The sequence below is a fragment of the Aotus nancymaae genome, unplaced genomic scaffold, assembly GCF_030222135.1.
Source record: "Aotus nancymaae isolate 86718 unplaced genomic scaffold, 86718_ANA_hifiasm-v0.15.2.pri h1tg000010l, whole genome shotgun sequence".
Taxonomy (NCBI): Eukaryota; Metazoa; Chordata; class Mammalia; order Primates; family Aotidae; genus Aotus; species Aotus nancymaae.
The window spans coordinates 20,345,155-20,360,368 of record NW_026988421.1 but is presented as its reverse complement, the minus strand read 5'-3'; the positions used below and the strand labels follow the sequence as shown (position 1 = coordinate 20,360,368).

The following is a 15,214-nucleotide window of genomic DNA, read 5'->3' as shown; positions in this document are numbered from 1 at the left end:
GGCTCCCCCGGCCCTGCTCAGCGCGGCGCCGCAGGGTACTCAGCCCACGTCCGTGAAGCTAAAGGCCGGATCGTGCGGCGCCGCCCCGCCTCCCACGGCGCTTCCTCCTCTGCCTGCACCGTGCTGCTCACTGCGGCCCCGGAGAGCCTCGGACACCCGGTCGGCAGTCGCGGGTGATGCGCGAGTGAGTAACTTCGCTCAGCGCGGAGGAAAGCGAGGAGGCGCCTTCCACTTCCTCTCGCGCTGACTAACGCCGGCGCCCGCCCCGCGCGTCCCGCCGCCCCGCCCCCGGCAGGGCGTGGCCACGGCCCTAGGGGCGGGGAAACACCCATATTTGGCCTTATATGGGCAGTCGCGTCACGGGCGGCACTCATTCACATAAAACGCTGCGCGGCCGGCGGAATCCCCAGTTTCTGGGGCTGCAAGCGGCCAGCCTGGGTGTCCAGCGCCCGGGGCGGGAACGCGGAGTTGCGCCGCCGCTCGGGCGCCGGGCGAGTCGCCCTCCCGTGCCTCGCCCGCGGGCACCCTGGCTGTGGGTACCCGCGGGGCGCACGGCGCGAGGCCGCTGGGCGGCGGCGGCGGCGGCAGCGGCATGAAGGTCACGTCGCTCGACGGGCGCCAGCTGCGCAAGATGCTCCGTAAGGAGGCGGCGGCGCGCTGCGTGGTGCTCGACTGCCGGCCCTACCTGGCCTTCGCCGCCTCGAGCGTGCGCGGCTCGCTCAACGTCAACCTCAACTCGGTGGTGCTGCGGCGGGCACGGGGCGGCACGGTGTCGGCGCGCTACGTGCTGCCCGACGAGGCGGCGCGCGCCCGGCTTCTGCAGGAGGGCGGTGGCGGCGTGGCGGCCGTGGTGGTGCTGGACCAGGGCAGCCGCCACTGGCAGAAGCTGCGAGAGGAGAGCGCCGCGCGCGTCGTGCTCACCTCGCTGCTCGCCTGCCTGCCCGCCGGCCCGCGGGTCTACTTCCTCAAAGGTGAGCGCGCGGGGTCCCTGCCACATTCGCCCCTCCCGCTCTCCCGGGTGCCCTCCCTGCGCCGGGGCGCCCTCCTGTACACCCCGGGACCGAGAGAGTCACCACCTGCCGGAGTCTGCACCCCGGGGCTTGACGTGCGCCTGGGAGGGCACTGCAAATGTCGGCGCTCCGAGCTCCCCCGCTCCCCACCCGCGTTCCTCGAAAGCGCCTGGCAGCCGGTCTGTCCGCCGGGCTGGGTGGAGTTGGTTATGCTGCGGGGGCTGCTGCTGCTTAGCAGTTCGGGGACCGTCGGCTCGTGCTGGGCTCGGGCCCCATTTCCAGACGCGAGCTTCGCAGCTGTTGCTGGGGTCGGGGCTCGGGGCCTTCCGGATAGACTGATCTAGCGGGATCAGCAGGTTGCGACCCCTTCCCCCCTGGCGTGGCGCCGCGGTGTCCCCCTTCCTCTCGCCTAGCCAGCTGCAGTACGTTAGGCCGGGTCTTCACCGACCCCTCTTGCCTTTTTGACCTGACGAGTCCCTTCCCTTCCTTTCCATTTCATTTTATTGCTTTTTATTGTTTCCCTCCCGCCTCTTCTCCCGTCCTGGGTCTTTCTCTAGCTCATTTGGAGCTCACACCCTCCCCACCCTCTTTTTACCTCCTCCCTCCTCCGCCCCAGGATTATCCCTGGGACCCGTTCTGAGCTGAGCCTACAGCCGGCCAGCCAGGAAATAGAGGTGCGCGAGAGCAAGGTGGTGTGGCGATTCTGCGGCCTTTGATTTGACACCTCCTGGAGCTACCGCCACAGGCCTGCCCATTTCACCTGCTGGGAAGATAACTTTGGCTTCTGGTGGGTGGGTGGGTGATTGACTCTGAAAGTCCAAAGCATTGGTTTTTCTGGGTCACTTCCTATGACTGCTCCTGCTTTGTATTTAAGTCCTTTGTAACCTCAAATGACACCCGGGGAGACCTGACCCACATGCAGAGATGAGGGCTTAGCCCCAGCAGGGCCCCAAGCCGTGCCAGCCCTGGCGCGGACACCTTGGGATGTAACAGTGATGGGGATCAGAGCTCGGTACAGGGAGCCGGCGCTGAGAGTTAGGAGCCTGTTTTAAAGCCACGCAACTTGAGTTTCACACACTCCGGGCCAGGAAGATTCTGGAGACAGTTCCTCTCTCTGCTAGCACCTCCTGCGGACTGTCCCCTGTTGATTTCCTGTTGGAGAGATAACAGAGGTAGATGGTAATCGTCCTTCTGGCAGCCTAGCCCTCAGGGAATGGAGGGGTGGCCTTCTGACTCTGCCGAGGTTTCAGCGTGGCTCCTGATTTCTTTCTCTTCCTAGTATGGTTTTTGTCTCCTGTTCTTAGGAAAAGTTTCTGCCTTCTCAGTAGCATGCAAAGGTGTTCCAGGAGACCCTGGTCCCCCCTCTGCTCCCCATGCTTCTCTAAGCAGGCCCCACTGACAGTTTAGAAGTTATTGCCACAAAGTAGGCAGTTCTGTAGACTCAAATCTCAGGAAAACTGTGTTAAAATGTTTTTTTTTAAAAAGATAACATACACAGGTACAAATTTGAACAGCATGAAGGCTGCGTGATGAGAAGCGGGTCTTCAGCACAGCTTAGAAACCAGTTCCACTCCCCACAGACAGTTGTCAAATATTTCTTGTTTACCTTTAGGTAACTTTTCATAAATATCTTAGATTGATTTTGTATGGTCCCTGTCCTGCCTTTTGTACCCGCCTAGATCTTGGATATTTGTCTGTATCTGACCATACATGTCTGTTTTACGTTTAAACGGTCTCGTGTAATGGCCATTAGGTTGCTTCCGGCCTCACTGTTCAAGCAGTGTTGTAGATCTCCTTGTCCATGTGCTCCTGTGTGTGCTGTGTCTTTCAGTAAATCGTGAGAATTGCCAGGTCGAGTTATGTGCATTTAAAATTTCAGTAGAAATTGCTTCATGCCTACCCTTAGAACACTACTAAACTTTAAATTGTTGCCAGAGAAAATTTTTATTTCTTAACTAATGTGCAGATAGGAGTTCAGGTTTTAATCTGGTAGCATCTCAGATATTGGAGGGGAGCAATGCCTTTTTGCACTTTCCATAATCCCCTGTCCCCAAACAACCACTAAAATGAAATAATGATGACTGAATTGCGTGGTCAGTGCTCATTTATATATAGTGTCCGTGCTCTCTCTGTTCCTGGTAATGTGGTGGTGATTGAAAGCAGACTCACTCCAAAAGAAGGCTGAAATAGCTCTAAGAATTGCCATGGCTTTTGCAACTCAAATGAGGCACCAGAGAGGAATGTTCTGTCTCTCCACACCTCTGATGGGAGTGGGTGAAAGACTGAGACCATCTAATCTGGATGATTCCTCTGAATCCCAGCTTCAAGAGGCAGGGCCCTGTTTATCTGTCCCTCAACTAAACTGAGACTCCGTTGTCCTGCCTTATTTTGTCAACAGCAGGCAGGATCCAGCCCACACCCAGAGCTCCTATCTGTCCTGATAGCCAACTCTGAAGTGATCTATTTAAAGCCAAAAGATGGGGTAGCCTGAAAATTCCTCTTCCCCAAGCCTCATCGTGAAGTTTGGGAGGGCCCAGGTCATTCTTAACTCCAAATTCCCATCCAAAATCCTTGTCTCCTGGAACACATAATGTTGAGGTCCAGGCACAGGAAGTGATCAGGTGGTTTACTGACTAGGGATACCTCTTCCGAGGAAGCTGTGGGTCAGTGTGAGTCTGTGCCATTCTCTCTGAGTGCTGGAAGGGAAGGGGCTCAGGGGCTATAGTGGAGCGTGGGAAGCTAAGCTGCCTATACCAACCAACACGTTGCACCTCTGCTGTGGCCTCCCGCTGTGGTGGGGAGCATGGTCATTGAGGAGGACCAGGAGCTCATGGGCAGGTGCAATGGGCTGGCATGGGCTGTTTGTGAGGTGACCACAGGGGAGATTTGGGTGTACAAAGTGGGGGCGGGGCAGTTCCAGCGCGCTGAGAGGAAGCAGTAATGGCAAGATGACTCATTCTAGGAATTGGCTGCAGCTTCTGGGAGGGAGTTGGATACTGCCTTGTAATCCATTAACCATTTGTCTACTGCAGCGCTTTTAAAAAGCCGGCATCACAACACCCAAAGTCAGAGGAGAAAAAGGGGGTTCCTTGGAAAATTTGTGGTCTCAGAATGAATGTTTAATGGATTTAACTCCAGGTGAATTCTCTGGGCCAGAAGCAGACAGAAGTGGGCTTTCTGGAGGCCATAGGAAATGCCTCAGGTTGCTCTGGGTTAGCAGCAAAGGAGTTTCCCAAGCAAGGCTAGCCTGTTCACCCAGCAGCCCTCAGCATTCAGAGGGTTCCAAGGCCGGGTTTTCATTTGGTTCTTCCCCGCTCAGTCTAAAGTCTAATGGACCCAAGAAGGCTTACTTTAATATGTGCTAGTTTCTGTGACTTGCTCAGAGGGTTGTTTTTACCTTAATCCATTTGGAGAGGTGTAAATGTAATATTAAGAATTCTGAGTCATGCATGCTGTAAGTTGACTTATTGATGGGGGGATGCAGGAGGAGTAGGGGAGAACTAAGGAAAGTGGGGATAATTAGAAGATAGGGTGGTCAGAAAGGGGAAAGAGAGAGTTTTTGCTCATGAGGGCTGAGAATTAAATTCAGAAGTCCTCATTGTTTCAGTTGGTTTAGAAGGTAATTAAATGGATTGATGACTCCAAACTGGACCTAGAAAGGACTGTCAGCAGTGTTCTTAGCACCTTGGGAGTGAGAGGCAGTGAGGCTGTTTTACTGCCCTGAGTTGAAACCTCTTATCAGCCCCCATTTCCTTATGAATGGAGGAGGTTCCAACTAGAATCCTGCTTAGAGCAGATGGGCTGGGGAAGAAGCCACTTTAGGAGCCTGTCTTTCCGCCAATTAATTAAGTTTTGCATAATCACACCTTTTTTCTTTAGATAAACGAGAGAAAATATCCTTTGTTTTCTGGAGAGATTTGGTTAATATTTGCCAGATGCTAGATATTTTCTTTCACAGTTTAAGCTGCTTCTGATAGACACAAAAAGTTAATCATTGCCTCCGAACGAGTTCTTTTTAGAGGTTTTTGTGTGCGTATAGCCCCTTTCTAGTCTAAATTTGTTTGCTGGTTTTGCTCAATTTTTAATGACCAGAATCTATATTGGCTTAATTTTTTTTAAACTGTGTAACATTGAGTGTATTGATTAACTATTGGTATTTTCTGACAGCATGAGAAATTGATGCTTATCGTCTATCTCACCTTTTTGTTTGTTTTTGTAGGGGGATATGAGACCTTCTACTCGGAATATCCCGAGTGTTGCGTGGATGTAAAACCCATCTCACAAGAGATGATTGAGAGTGAGCGAGCCCTCATCAGCCAGTGTGGAAAACCAGTCAGCTACAGGCCAGCTTATGACCAGGTACGTGATGGGGAAGAGGTATCCTGAGTGGTATTCTGGGCTCCTGTCTCCCTTCCTTCCTCAGCACCTGACTGTTCTCTCCCCACTCAGCAACGATGCTTAGTTCTTTTGTGGATCAGGGTGTTGGCAAAATCCCCTGGCTTTAGGGAGCCTCTGTTGCTTGCCAGTTTGAGTTTCCATCCAAGAGTAAATGGGCTTCCTTCCAGCAAACAAGCTGACAAGAGCAAACCAGCCACAGGATGCTTGGCAGCTTCTGGGGAAAAGGGGAAGTGAAAGATACATTATTGTCATCTGGCTTCGGAGGTTCAGGGAAGCTTTGAAATACTGGTCTAGGTTTCCCTGAAGACATCTCAGAGCTGACTTTCAGGCTTCCTGTGTTGCTTTTCTTTGTAATTGTCCAGGCTCTGCAGTTTCTGCAAACCGTCCCAGTACCTGTCAAGGTGTGTCTTGTTGGTATGTTTAACTGAAACTGGTGTGGGGGAGTGCTGTAGAGAAAGTCCTGTTTGGGTGGCTAAGTAGCCTCCTCTAGGGGGTTCTTAGGCTTACAGTTCTACAGATACTGAAACCAAAGGAAATCAGAAGATACTAGAGGGCTTCATGTTTCTGTAAACTAGTGGGTTTTGTTTTTCTTCAAAGAATGAATGCTTTGCGATAACTCACTAAAGGGAAAAATAAAGTGGAAGGGGGTTACCTAGCACCACCAGGAAGATGAAAAAGCTGGTGAGAATCCAAATCTGGCAGAAACCAGAGATCAGAACCTGTGTACCCATTTTACAGAAGGGAAGAGAAGTGTTCCGTGACAAGTGAGATGATTGATTTTTCAGAGTTCTGTGGCTGGTTCAAGGCAGCATGAGGCTCAGAACCCTTTTCTCTCAGCTCCCTGTTCTGGTTATTTTAGGACCTTGTTCTGTTTTCCATATGGCCTCTAAGCTAGACACCTGACCTGGTGGGAGTAACCTTTCAAACTTTTCACATAAACCAAGAACATACCCAAATCATAAGAAGAAAGATTTCTAGATGCTAAAATGCCAGCTCCCTGCCATGAGCAAAACCCTGTCCCTGGGGATAAACTTCGAAGTAAAGCCAGATGACCTTTTCTTGAATAGGCTCCTTGGTCAGGAAGCCTATTAGCTTGTCCAGATGCCAGGGTTAGGATTTTGTTTGTTTTCCTTTATTAAATGTCCTTACAGTATCTGACCAACCCGAGGCTTTCAAGCTGTGGACATCCGGCCTGGCTAGATTTCTACTTTTGCTTGTTTGTTTGGGTTGTATTTCCCCCCATTTCTCAGAAAGTGAAAGAGAAATACGAGTTGGCAGAATGTTGCGAAAGCACATCATGTCTTTGGCGAAGCGAGGGGTGACAAGGCCCTGATGTGTCTTCAACATTCATCTGGGGAACCCCCTAATGCTACTTCTTAGAAACGCTTCTGCATTAGAGCAGCCAGGTGAGGACGTGTTAACCTTTGGGGTTTCTGAAGGCCTTTGGTTTCTTCCTCTTGGTCTAAACAGAAGTTCAAAAAGGGAAAGAAATTTAGTTTCAGGGGCTTGTTGAGCTGAGCTCCAGAAGAAATTGGATGGGATCCCAGGTCTGGCGTATCAGCAATTTCCAGGCACTCAGGAGAGGAAGAGATCTTGAGTCAACCATCCAGCCTGCTCCTTAGAGGGCGAGCCAGTTAGTGCCTGTTGGTGGGGACCCATAAGTCATCAGTGGCCATGTGAATCTGTACTTGGAACTCTGACTCCTTTCCAAAGAACTTTCTACCACCTTTGCTGTTTTCCTAGTTTCTAGCTGGTGGTGATGCTATGCTCAGGGACTAGGTCCAGCTCAGACCAGGACCAGACCTGCATGGATTGCTTAAAACCCTGTGTCTTCCCCAGGGAGGGAAGCCATGTTCTGTTCATTCTTCAATCTTGATGACAATGACAGCTATGTAATGTGCCAGGTTTTAATACATTCATTATCCCATTTACACCTTACCAATTATCCAGAGAGGATAGGTATCATCCCCAATTTAGAGATAAAGAGTCGTAGGTTAAGGAAGCTGTCCAAGATCACATCAGGTAGTAAGTATGGAGCCCTGGAACTTAACCAAGAGCTCTGCGGTCTGACGCCCAAGCCCAGGTTCTTAACCGCTGCACCACATTGCCACCAGGAAGGCTGCTCTGTACGCATAGAAATTTGGGGAGGTTTCGAGGAGAGGATGCAGATGGACATTTTATCTCTAGAGGAACAGAAGAAAGAAGGGAATTTTTTCCTTCCTGTCTACCTGAAATACTTGCTTTCTCATATTGATCACTATTGAAATGGAGTCAGACAAGGCCTTGCATCTTATGCTAAGCAGTTCTGGGTTTAGCTCAGCTTTGCCACTGACTAGCTCTGACTTGGACAAGTTATTTAATGCATCTGAGCCTTAAGTTGCCCATCTGAAAATGGGAATAACCTACCTTACAGATTTTTTTGTGAAATTGGTATGATATAGGCGCATCTAAAGTGTTAAGCCCAGAGGCCAGCCATAGTAGATGCTGATAAAAATACCAGCTGTTGTTATTATCTTTGTAAAATCCTCTGTAATTTTCTTCCAAGTGACTGAATTGGCCATTGCTTAAACACTTGACTTCTCAGGAAACGAAAAGCTAATGCTGGGTGCAGGGTAAATTGAGAATTGCCTGTGTCTGGCCCCTGTCCCATGCACCCTTCCCTGTTATGGATCTGACTGAGAGTTTCCATTCTGCTCTTATTCCAGGACAGGAAATGGAAACACAGGAAGCAGATGGTTGGCATGGGAAAGGCTCCCAAAGACACAGCCACTGTCACCATGTTTCCCTCTCAGTCTGTAAGGGCTCCCATTTTTCTTTTTTTTTTTTTTTTTTGAGACAGAGTCTTGCTCTGTTGCCTAGGCTGGAGTGCAGTGGCACGATCTCGGCTTACTGCAACCTCCACTTCCCGTGTTCAAGTCATTCTCCTGCTTCAGCCTCCCTAGTAGCTGGGACTACAGATGTGTACCACCATACCCAGCTAATTTTTTTGTATTTTTAGTAGAGACAGGGTTTCACCCATGTTAGCCAGGATGGTCTTGATATCCTGACCTTGTGATCTGCCCACCTTGGCCTCCCAAAGTGCTGGGATTACAGGTGTAAGCCACCACACCCTGCCGGGCTCCCATTTTGCCAACCATCACTGGTTTTTCTTGCCACCTTTAGAGCACTGTAAAGAGACAGCCAGGGTCTAACTAGCAGTTCGTTTTAGCTTTGCCTCAAGGTGGATGGTCTCTGGTTCCCCCTTGACTAGAAACTGGGGTGTGGGTACCCTCCCAAAAGGGTGGCTCTGTAAGCAGGTCTCACCAGCATCCCCAACAAAACCCTGCGTGAAGAAGGTCAGAGGCGGGGGAAGCCCCTCTGCTTGTGGCCTGACAATATTTTTTATCTAAAGATTCTGGGTAGGTAGTGGTTATTTTCATTTCTAAGAAGCATACTTTTTTGTGGGGGTGGAGGTGCATTTTAACATCTCTAAAACTTGGATGCATCTTAGGATCAACAGTGTCTTAGGTTTGATGAAATATGCTATATAGGCTAGACTTGGTGGCTCACCTGCAATCCCAGCATTTTGGAAGGCTGAGGTGGGAAGATTGCTTGAGGCCAGGAGTTTAAGACCATTCTGGGCAACGTAGCAAGAACTCATCTCTACAAAAAAAATTAAAAATTAGGCAGGCATGGTGGTACATGTCTGTAGTCCCAGCTACGCGGGAGGCTGAGACAGTAGGATCTCTTGAGCCTAGGAATTCAAGATTACGGTGAGCTATGATTGTGCCACTGTACTCCAGCCTGGGTGACAGAGCAAGACCCTGTCTTTCCAAAAAGGAAAAGAAAATACGCTATAGAAAATGTCAAGGCTGTAAAGGAGGACATACACCATGTGAGTCCTGCTCCATTTTATCTATATGGAAAGCGAGACTGTCCCAAGGCAAAGGGGCTTGCCCTGGTACTCTCAGGGCAGCTGTAACTTCAACACGGGCCTGTCAATTTTTCCCATGATGCCATATGGCTTCTCATCCTTGTCAGCTCAGGAAGGCCGCCAGCATTTCCTGCCTCCTTGATATGTGCAAAAAAGTGAACTCTTTGCTGTGTGGATGTTGCTGTCTTTGAGGCAGTCACACAAGGTAGAGAGTTGGCCAGGATGGAGGTACCACCCACACTCAGTTGAAAACTGCCCTGGCTCTGAACTCTCTCTACTTGGAAACCAGAAAGGGAACCGCCCATCTTAAGAAACAAATAGGTCAGGGTTGTTTATTCCTCTCTCAAATGAACAAGCTAATTCAATATTTCCTGATTATCCTTTGTCCCTGCTTCCAGGGTGGCCCAGTTGAAATCCTTCCCTTCCTCTACCTTGGAAGTGCCTACCATGCGTCCAAGTGCGAGTTCCTCGCCAACCTGCACATCACAGCCCTGCTGAATGTCTCCCGACGGACCTCCGAGGCCTGCACGACCCACCTACACTACAAATGGATCCCTGTGGAAGACAGCCACACGGCTGACATTAGCTCCCACTTTCAAGAAGCAATAGACTTCATTGGTAGGTTTAGCCATTCCCCCTCACTTATTTTGGGAGTCCCGTTGGGGCATGTGTTCTTGACTTTTGATGTCCTATGGAGGCCACCTTCACTGAAAGACAAGTGTCTTGTATATGCAGCTGCCAAGAGTTGGAGCCAACATGGCATAAGCCCCCAAAAAGGTAGGAGGGAGGATTTAAGTTGCTATTAATAGGAGCTTTAGTTTTCAAAATAAATGAATGAATCTAATTTTATGGCAGTACTCGCTGCCGATCTTGTGATTGTTTCTAGCTAGGCAGGAGCTGAGTGCATCCCTGCGTAATGCTCCACACAAGGAAATTGGGGGGAAGAACCTCCCTAACTGTGCTTCTGCGTAGGTTGGGTTTATTTTTAAAACCAAACAGAAGGATTCAGAGAGCACTACTTATGCATTGAGCCCCAAGGGCCCCCAGCAACTTTCTGTACTTTTGGCGAACAGCTTTGGGGCAATTTGTTTTGCATTTTCAGCTAATTTTGGATTAAAGATAGCACTTGACTCAAGCTCCATGCTGTATGCACACAAAAATTGGCATCTTTTGCATGCTTTCTTCATTCTTGTAAGGCTGTTATCATTTATTCCATTGCGTAGACCTGAAAACCAAGGCCTTGGCCTCTGGTGCCTCTGCCAGTAAAGGGCTGTGGCCCTTAGGGTTTCCAGGTACTCTGTGTGGCCTGGATTGTTCTCCCATTTGGCATCTTTTCCTCCCACATCCAGCTCCTTAGCGGGCTGGCCTGACTTTTGTCTGTCTCAAATTTGCAAGTACCACTCCCTAACCTTTTGGTCTTGCTCCCCTTTCCAACACCCATTTTCTTCTTTGACATAGGTAGTTGTTGAAACTGGTGCATGATTTTTCCTGTATCTTGTTCCAAGGGATGTTGGAGGAAGAAAGGCAGGTGTTAGCACAGTGCTAATTACTTAGTCCAGGTAGCAATTAAAGGCCCCCCTTGAGCCACATGGTGGCCCTCTGATCACCACACAATTTCTGCTCCTCAGGAAACCCTGACGAGAAACTCATCAGAGGCAAAAGGCTGAGCCTGTCCTGCTTGTCCCCTGAGCCTCTGGGCTGAGATGATTCCTTTGGAGTCTGAAAGGCAGCCAAAATGATGGTTCAGGGTGGGAAACCCTTGACTTGTTCTCCCTGTCCCTGGGAATGCCTTGCCCTTCTCAGCCTGCTATTTAATTACCTAAGTAGCTACTTCATGAGGTCATGAAACCCGCCCCCATCAAGTTCTCAGAACCCTGCCTCCGTGTCCTCTGGGCGTATTGTGTGTATGTACACGCAATCCACAAACCCACAGTATTTTGAAAGCACAGGATGCTTTTTCCCAAACTCCTTGCCCTGCTAGTGGACGGAGAGACTGGGCCTGCCCAGTGAGCCATGTGCTGAATATACAGTCACCCCTTCCAAGGGAAGAGGGCCATGCGGAAGGCAGGCCCTGAGGTGTCGAGTGGGCTCCAGAGACAGTGCACTCCGGACCTTTGCATTCTTAGATGTGGCACTAGGCCATTTAAAAGCTAAACTTCCAAGGAGGCCAGCAAAGGAGGAAAGGTAAACAGGAGTCATGACCCTGTAATTCTAGGGACTTTGGGTCTCCCCTTTGAACTAATTTACAGAGACTGTTTTGTTGTTTCTTTTGATTCAGACTGAATTGGAGGACACCTCTATTGAACTGCTTTGGGGTATCCTGTGGGGTTTTTGTTCAGATGGGGAAACTCCTCCCTGATGCCTCAGAAATTTTACCTTTCAGATCTTTGCATACTTTGACCTTGGGGCAGGGAAGCAGAGGATGCTAAGGGGAATGACTTATTTTTTACTCTTGGCCCTTCAAAATCTTAAACGCTGTTGTGTACTGTGGTCTGCATAGTGCCGGCTACATCTAACTTCCTGTGATATAATTGTTTCCTCACTAGCAAGAGAGGGAATCGGAAAGATTATTTTTTGTGGATTTGATGTGTACACATCTTTAACCTTTTATCCCTTCCCATTTTTAACAGTTGTAGCTGGTTTTCTGGGGGCGAGGGCTGAGGGGTAGAGCAGGAAGGGAGGCATCTCCTTTTTGTCATACTGAGCTAAAGAATGCTAACTGATGGTGGTAGCTTTATAGCAGTGACTCCCATTGTTGAGCAAGATGGAATTTGTGAAAGCCATTTATATCCTCCGTCTAGTAGGCGTCACTTAGCAAGGGCTATAATTAGTGGCCGTCGCTATTTATTGTGTGTTTGCTGGTGAGAACCCTGGGAGCTGAGCCAGGCATCCTGCCCTGGCACAGCGGGAAGGGGTGCCTGGAGAGGCTGGAAGGCCTCTACCAGGATTGGGGTTAGGTTGTTACCCTTAGAATCAGACCTGGAGAGGCCAGAGTTGCTTCTTCAAGTCAGCCTTTGAGTCTGGTATGCTCTCCTTAGAAAAGTGTGTGTCACTGGCTGGATGCGATGGCTCATACCTGTAATCCCAGCACTTTGGGAGGCCGAGGCGGGTGGATCATGAGGTCGGGAGATCAAGACCATCCTGGTTAACATGGTGAAACCCCATCTCTACTAAAAATACAAAAAACTAGCCAAGCGTGGTGGTGCCTATAGTCCCAGCTACTGGGAAGGCTGAGGCAGGAGAATCACTTGAACCCAGGAGGCAGAGGTTGCAGTGAGCCGAGATCATGCCACTGCACTCCAGCCTGGGCAACAGAGAGAGACTGTCTCAAAAAAAAAAAAATGACAAAAAAGGAAAAAGAAAAATGTGCGTTGCCAATAAAAATTGGATTTTCCATTGCCCTCTCGAAACCATCAGTGGAGGCTGAGCATGGTGGCGCACGCCTGTAATCTCAGCACTTTGGGAGGCCAAAGCGGTGGATCACCTGAGGTCAGGAGTTCGAGACCAGCCTGGCCAACATGGTGAAACACCATCTCTACTAAAAATATAAAAAAAATTAGCCGGGCCTGGTGGTGGATGCCTGTAATCCCAGCTACTCGGGAGGCTGAGGCCGGAGAATTGCTTGAACCCAGGAGGCAGAGGGTGCAGTGAACCAAGATTGTGCCACTGCACTCCAGTCTGGGCAACAAAAACGAAACTCCATCTCAAAAAAAAAAAAAAAACCATCAGTGGAAACTAAGTTAAGATGGCATCACCAAGAAGGGACTTCTCCAGGTCCATGGCCTCCAGAGGCCAAATCTGCAAGTATCCTGAGGAACTGTGAAGCTGCTGTAAGGAATATAAAGATCCTACTTGGGGATCTTTTGCTGTAACCCCGAAAGCTCTCTTCTCACCAATGGGGATGAAAGACTGGCAGAAGTGTAGCGTAGGGCCACAGCTCTTAGGCAGGCACAACAGTTTCCTATCTAGGTCACTCCAATGTTTGACTCTCATGTTTTGCCATTGCCCTTAGATTCCAATCCCAACTCACTCCCACCATCTTTTCTTCCTTCCAGACTGTGTCAGGGAAAAGGGAGGCAAGGTCCTGGTCCACTGTGAGGCTGGGATCTCCCGTTCACCCACCATCTGCATGGCTTACCTCATGAAGACCAAGCAGTTCCGCCTGAAGGAGGCCTTCGATTACATCAAACAGAGGAGGGGTATGGTCTCCCCCAACTTTGGCTTCATGGGCCAGCTCCTGCAGTACGAATCTGAGATCCTGCCCTCCACGCCCAACCCCCAGCCTCCCTCCTGCCAAGGGGAGGCAGCAGGCTCTTCGTTGATAGGCCATTTGCAGACACTGAGCCCTGACACACAGGGTGCCTACTGCACATTCCCTGCCTCGGTGCTGGCGCCGGTGCCCACCCACTCGACAGTCTCGGAGCTCAGCAGAAGCCCTGTGGCCACGGCCACATCCTGCTAAAACTGGGATGGAGGAATCAGCCCAGCCCCAAGAGCAACTGTGATTTTTGGTTTTAAGACTCATGGACATTTCATACCTGTGCAATACTGAAGACCTCACTCTGTCATGCTGCCCCAGTGAGACAGTGAGTGGTCACCAGGCTTGCAAATGAACTTCAGAGGGACCTCGGGATAGGTTCTCGGGACTGAAGGAAGGCCAAGCCATTAGGGGAGCACAGCATGTGCTGACTACTGTACTTCCAGACTCCCTTCCCTCTCGGGACTGCCCAGTCCTTGCACCTCAAAGTTCGCCTTTTCATTTCAAGCATAAGGCAATAAATACCTGCAGCAACATGGAAGAAAGAAGTTGCTGGACCAGGAGAAAAGGCAGTTACAAAGCCAATTCATTTTGAAGGAAGCACAATTTCCACCTTATTTTTTGAACTTTGGCAGTTTCAATGTCTGTCTCCGTTGCTTCAGGGCATAAGCTGATCACCGTCTAGTTGGGAAAGTAACCCTACAGGGTTTGAAAGGACATGATCAGTATCCTGATTTGAAGCCTGATACCCTCTTGGGTCCAATGAGGCAGTTGGTTGAAGTAGCAAGATGCTGGCTTTTCTGGTTGTTGTTTTTTTTTTTTTTGGCTGTGGGTTCTTCACTGACCTTGGACTTTGGCATGATTCTTATTCATACTTGAACTTGTCTCATTCCACCTCTTCTCAGAGCAACTCTTCATTTGAGAAAAGAGTTTTTCAGATCATAGACCAAAAACAGTCATCCCCTCGAGGTGGTGGCAGTAGATGCCTGGAGGAGAAGGGTACCTGCTGTGTATCCTGGGTCAGTGGTGTTGAGCACTGGTTTCCTCAGCTTCCTGTCCTTCTGTGTGCTTATGTCTCTTGTGACAGTTGTTTTCCTCCCTGCCCCTGGAGGTTGTCTTCAAGCTGTGGACTTCTGGAATTTACAGATTTTGCAATGTGGTACTACTTTTTTTTTTTTTTTTTTTTTTTTTTTGTCGGTTATTTCTCCAGGGGAAAAGGCAATAATTTTCTAAAACCCATGTGAATGTGAAGAAAAGCAGTATGTTGATGGTTGTTGTTTTTTATAGTGTAAAATAAAAATAGTAAAAAGAAAAAGCACTTCTTCATGTTGTTGGTGAATTGCGATAAGGTCCACCTTTGGGTGGGGACCCAGCCTACTTCACTGGGATTTATTTCTAAATGAACCACAGGGTGATGGTGGTGGAGGTGCAGCTATCGGTGTGATGATACAGAATGTTGCTTTCCAACTGAGGGTGTCCCTAAGCTCACTTATAAGAGGAGTCCTTAGTGCAGGCCTCACAGGGAGGTGATCAGAGTGTCTGCCCACTCAGGGCCCTTCACTCCCATCACAGTAGGCAAAAAGCTCTACTTGAACCTCAGATTCCTCAGCTGTGAAAAGAGTGAACTGAGTTAGA

At 49.6% G+C, this 15,214-nt stretch overlaps 1 protein-coding gene across 1 annotated transcript; it reads left to right on the top strand.

Moving 5' to 3' along the window:
• The first annotated feature begins 411 nt into the window (after window positions 1-411).
• DUSP5 (dual specificity phosphatase 5) lies at window positions 412-14,888 on the top strand. The gene is made up of 4 exons (XM_012450194.2): window positions 412-971; window positions 5,230-5,369; window positions 9,720-9,939; window positions 13,377-14,888. Exons 1-4 carry the CDS (start codon window positions 593-595, stop codon window positions 13,781-13,783), a joined length of 1,146 nt encoding a protein of 381 aa, XP_012305617.1. The 5' UTR covers window positions 412-592; the 3' UTR covers window positions 13,784-14,888.
• Window positions 14,889-15,214: the final 326 nt, after the last annotated feature.

Coding starts and splice junctions, on each gene's coding strand:
- DUSP5 (XM_012450194.2), top strand. CDS start 593: ATGAAGGTCACGTCGCTCGACGGGCGCCAGCTGCGCAAGATGCTCCGT. Junction 5,370..9,719: donor ACAGGCCAGCTTATGACCAG/GTACGTGATGGG, acceptor CCCTGCTTCCAG/GGTGGCCCAGTTGAAATCCT. Junction 9,940..13,376: donor AGAAGCAATAGACTTCATTG/GTAGGTTTAGCC, acceptor TCTTCCTTCCAG/ACTGTGTCAGGGAAAAGGGA.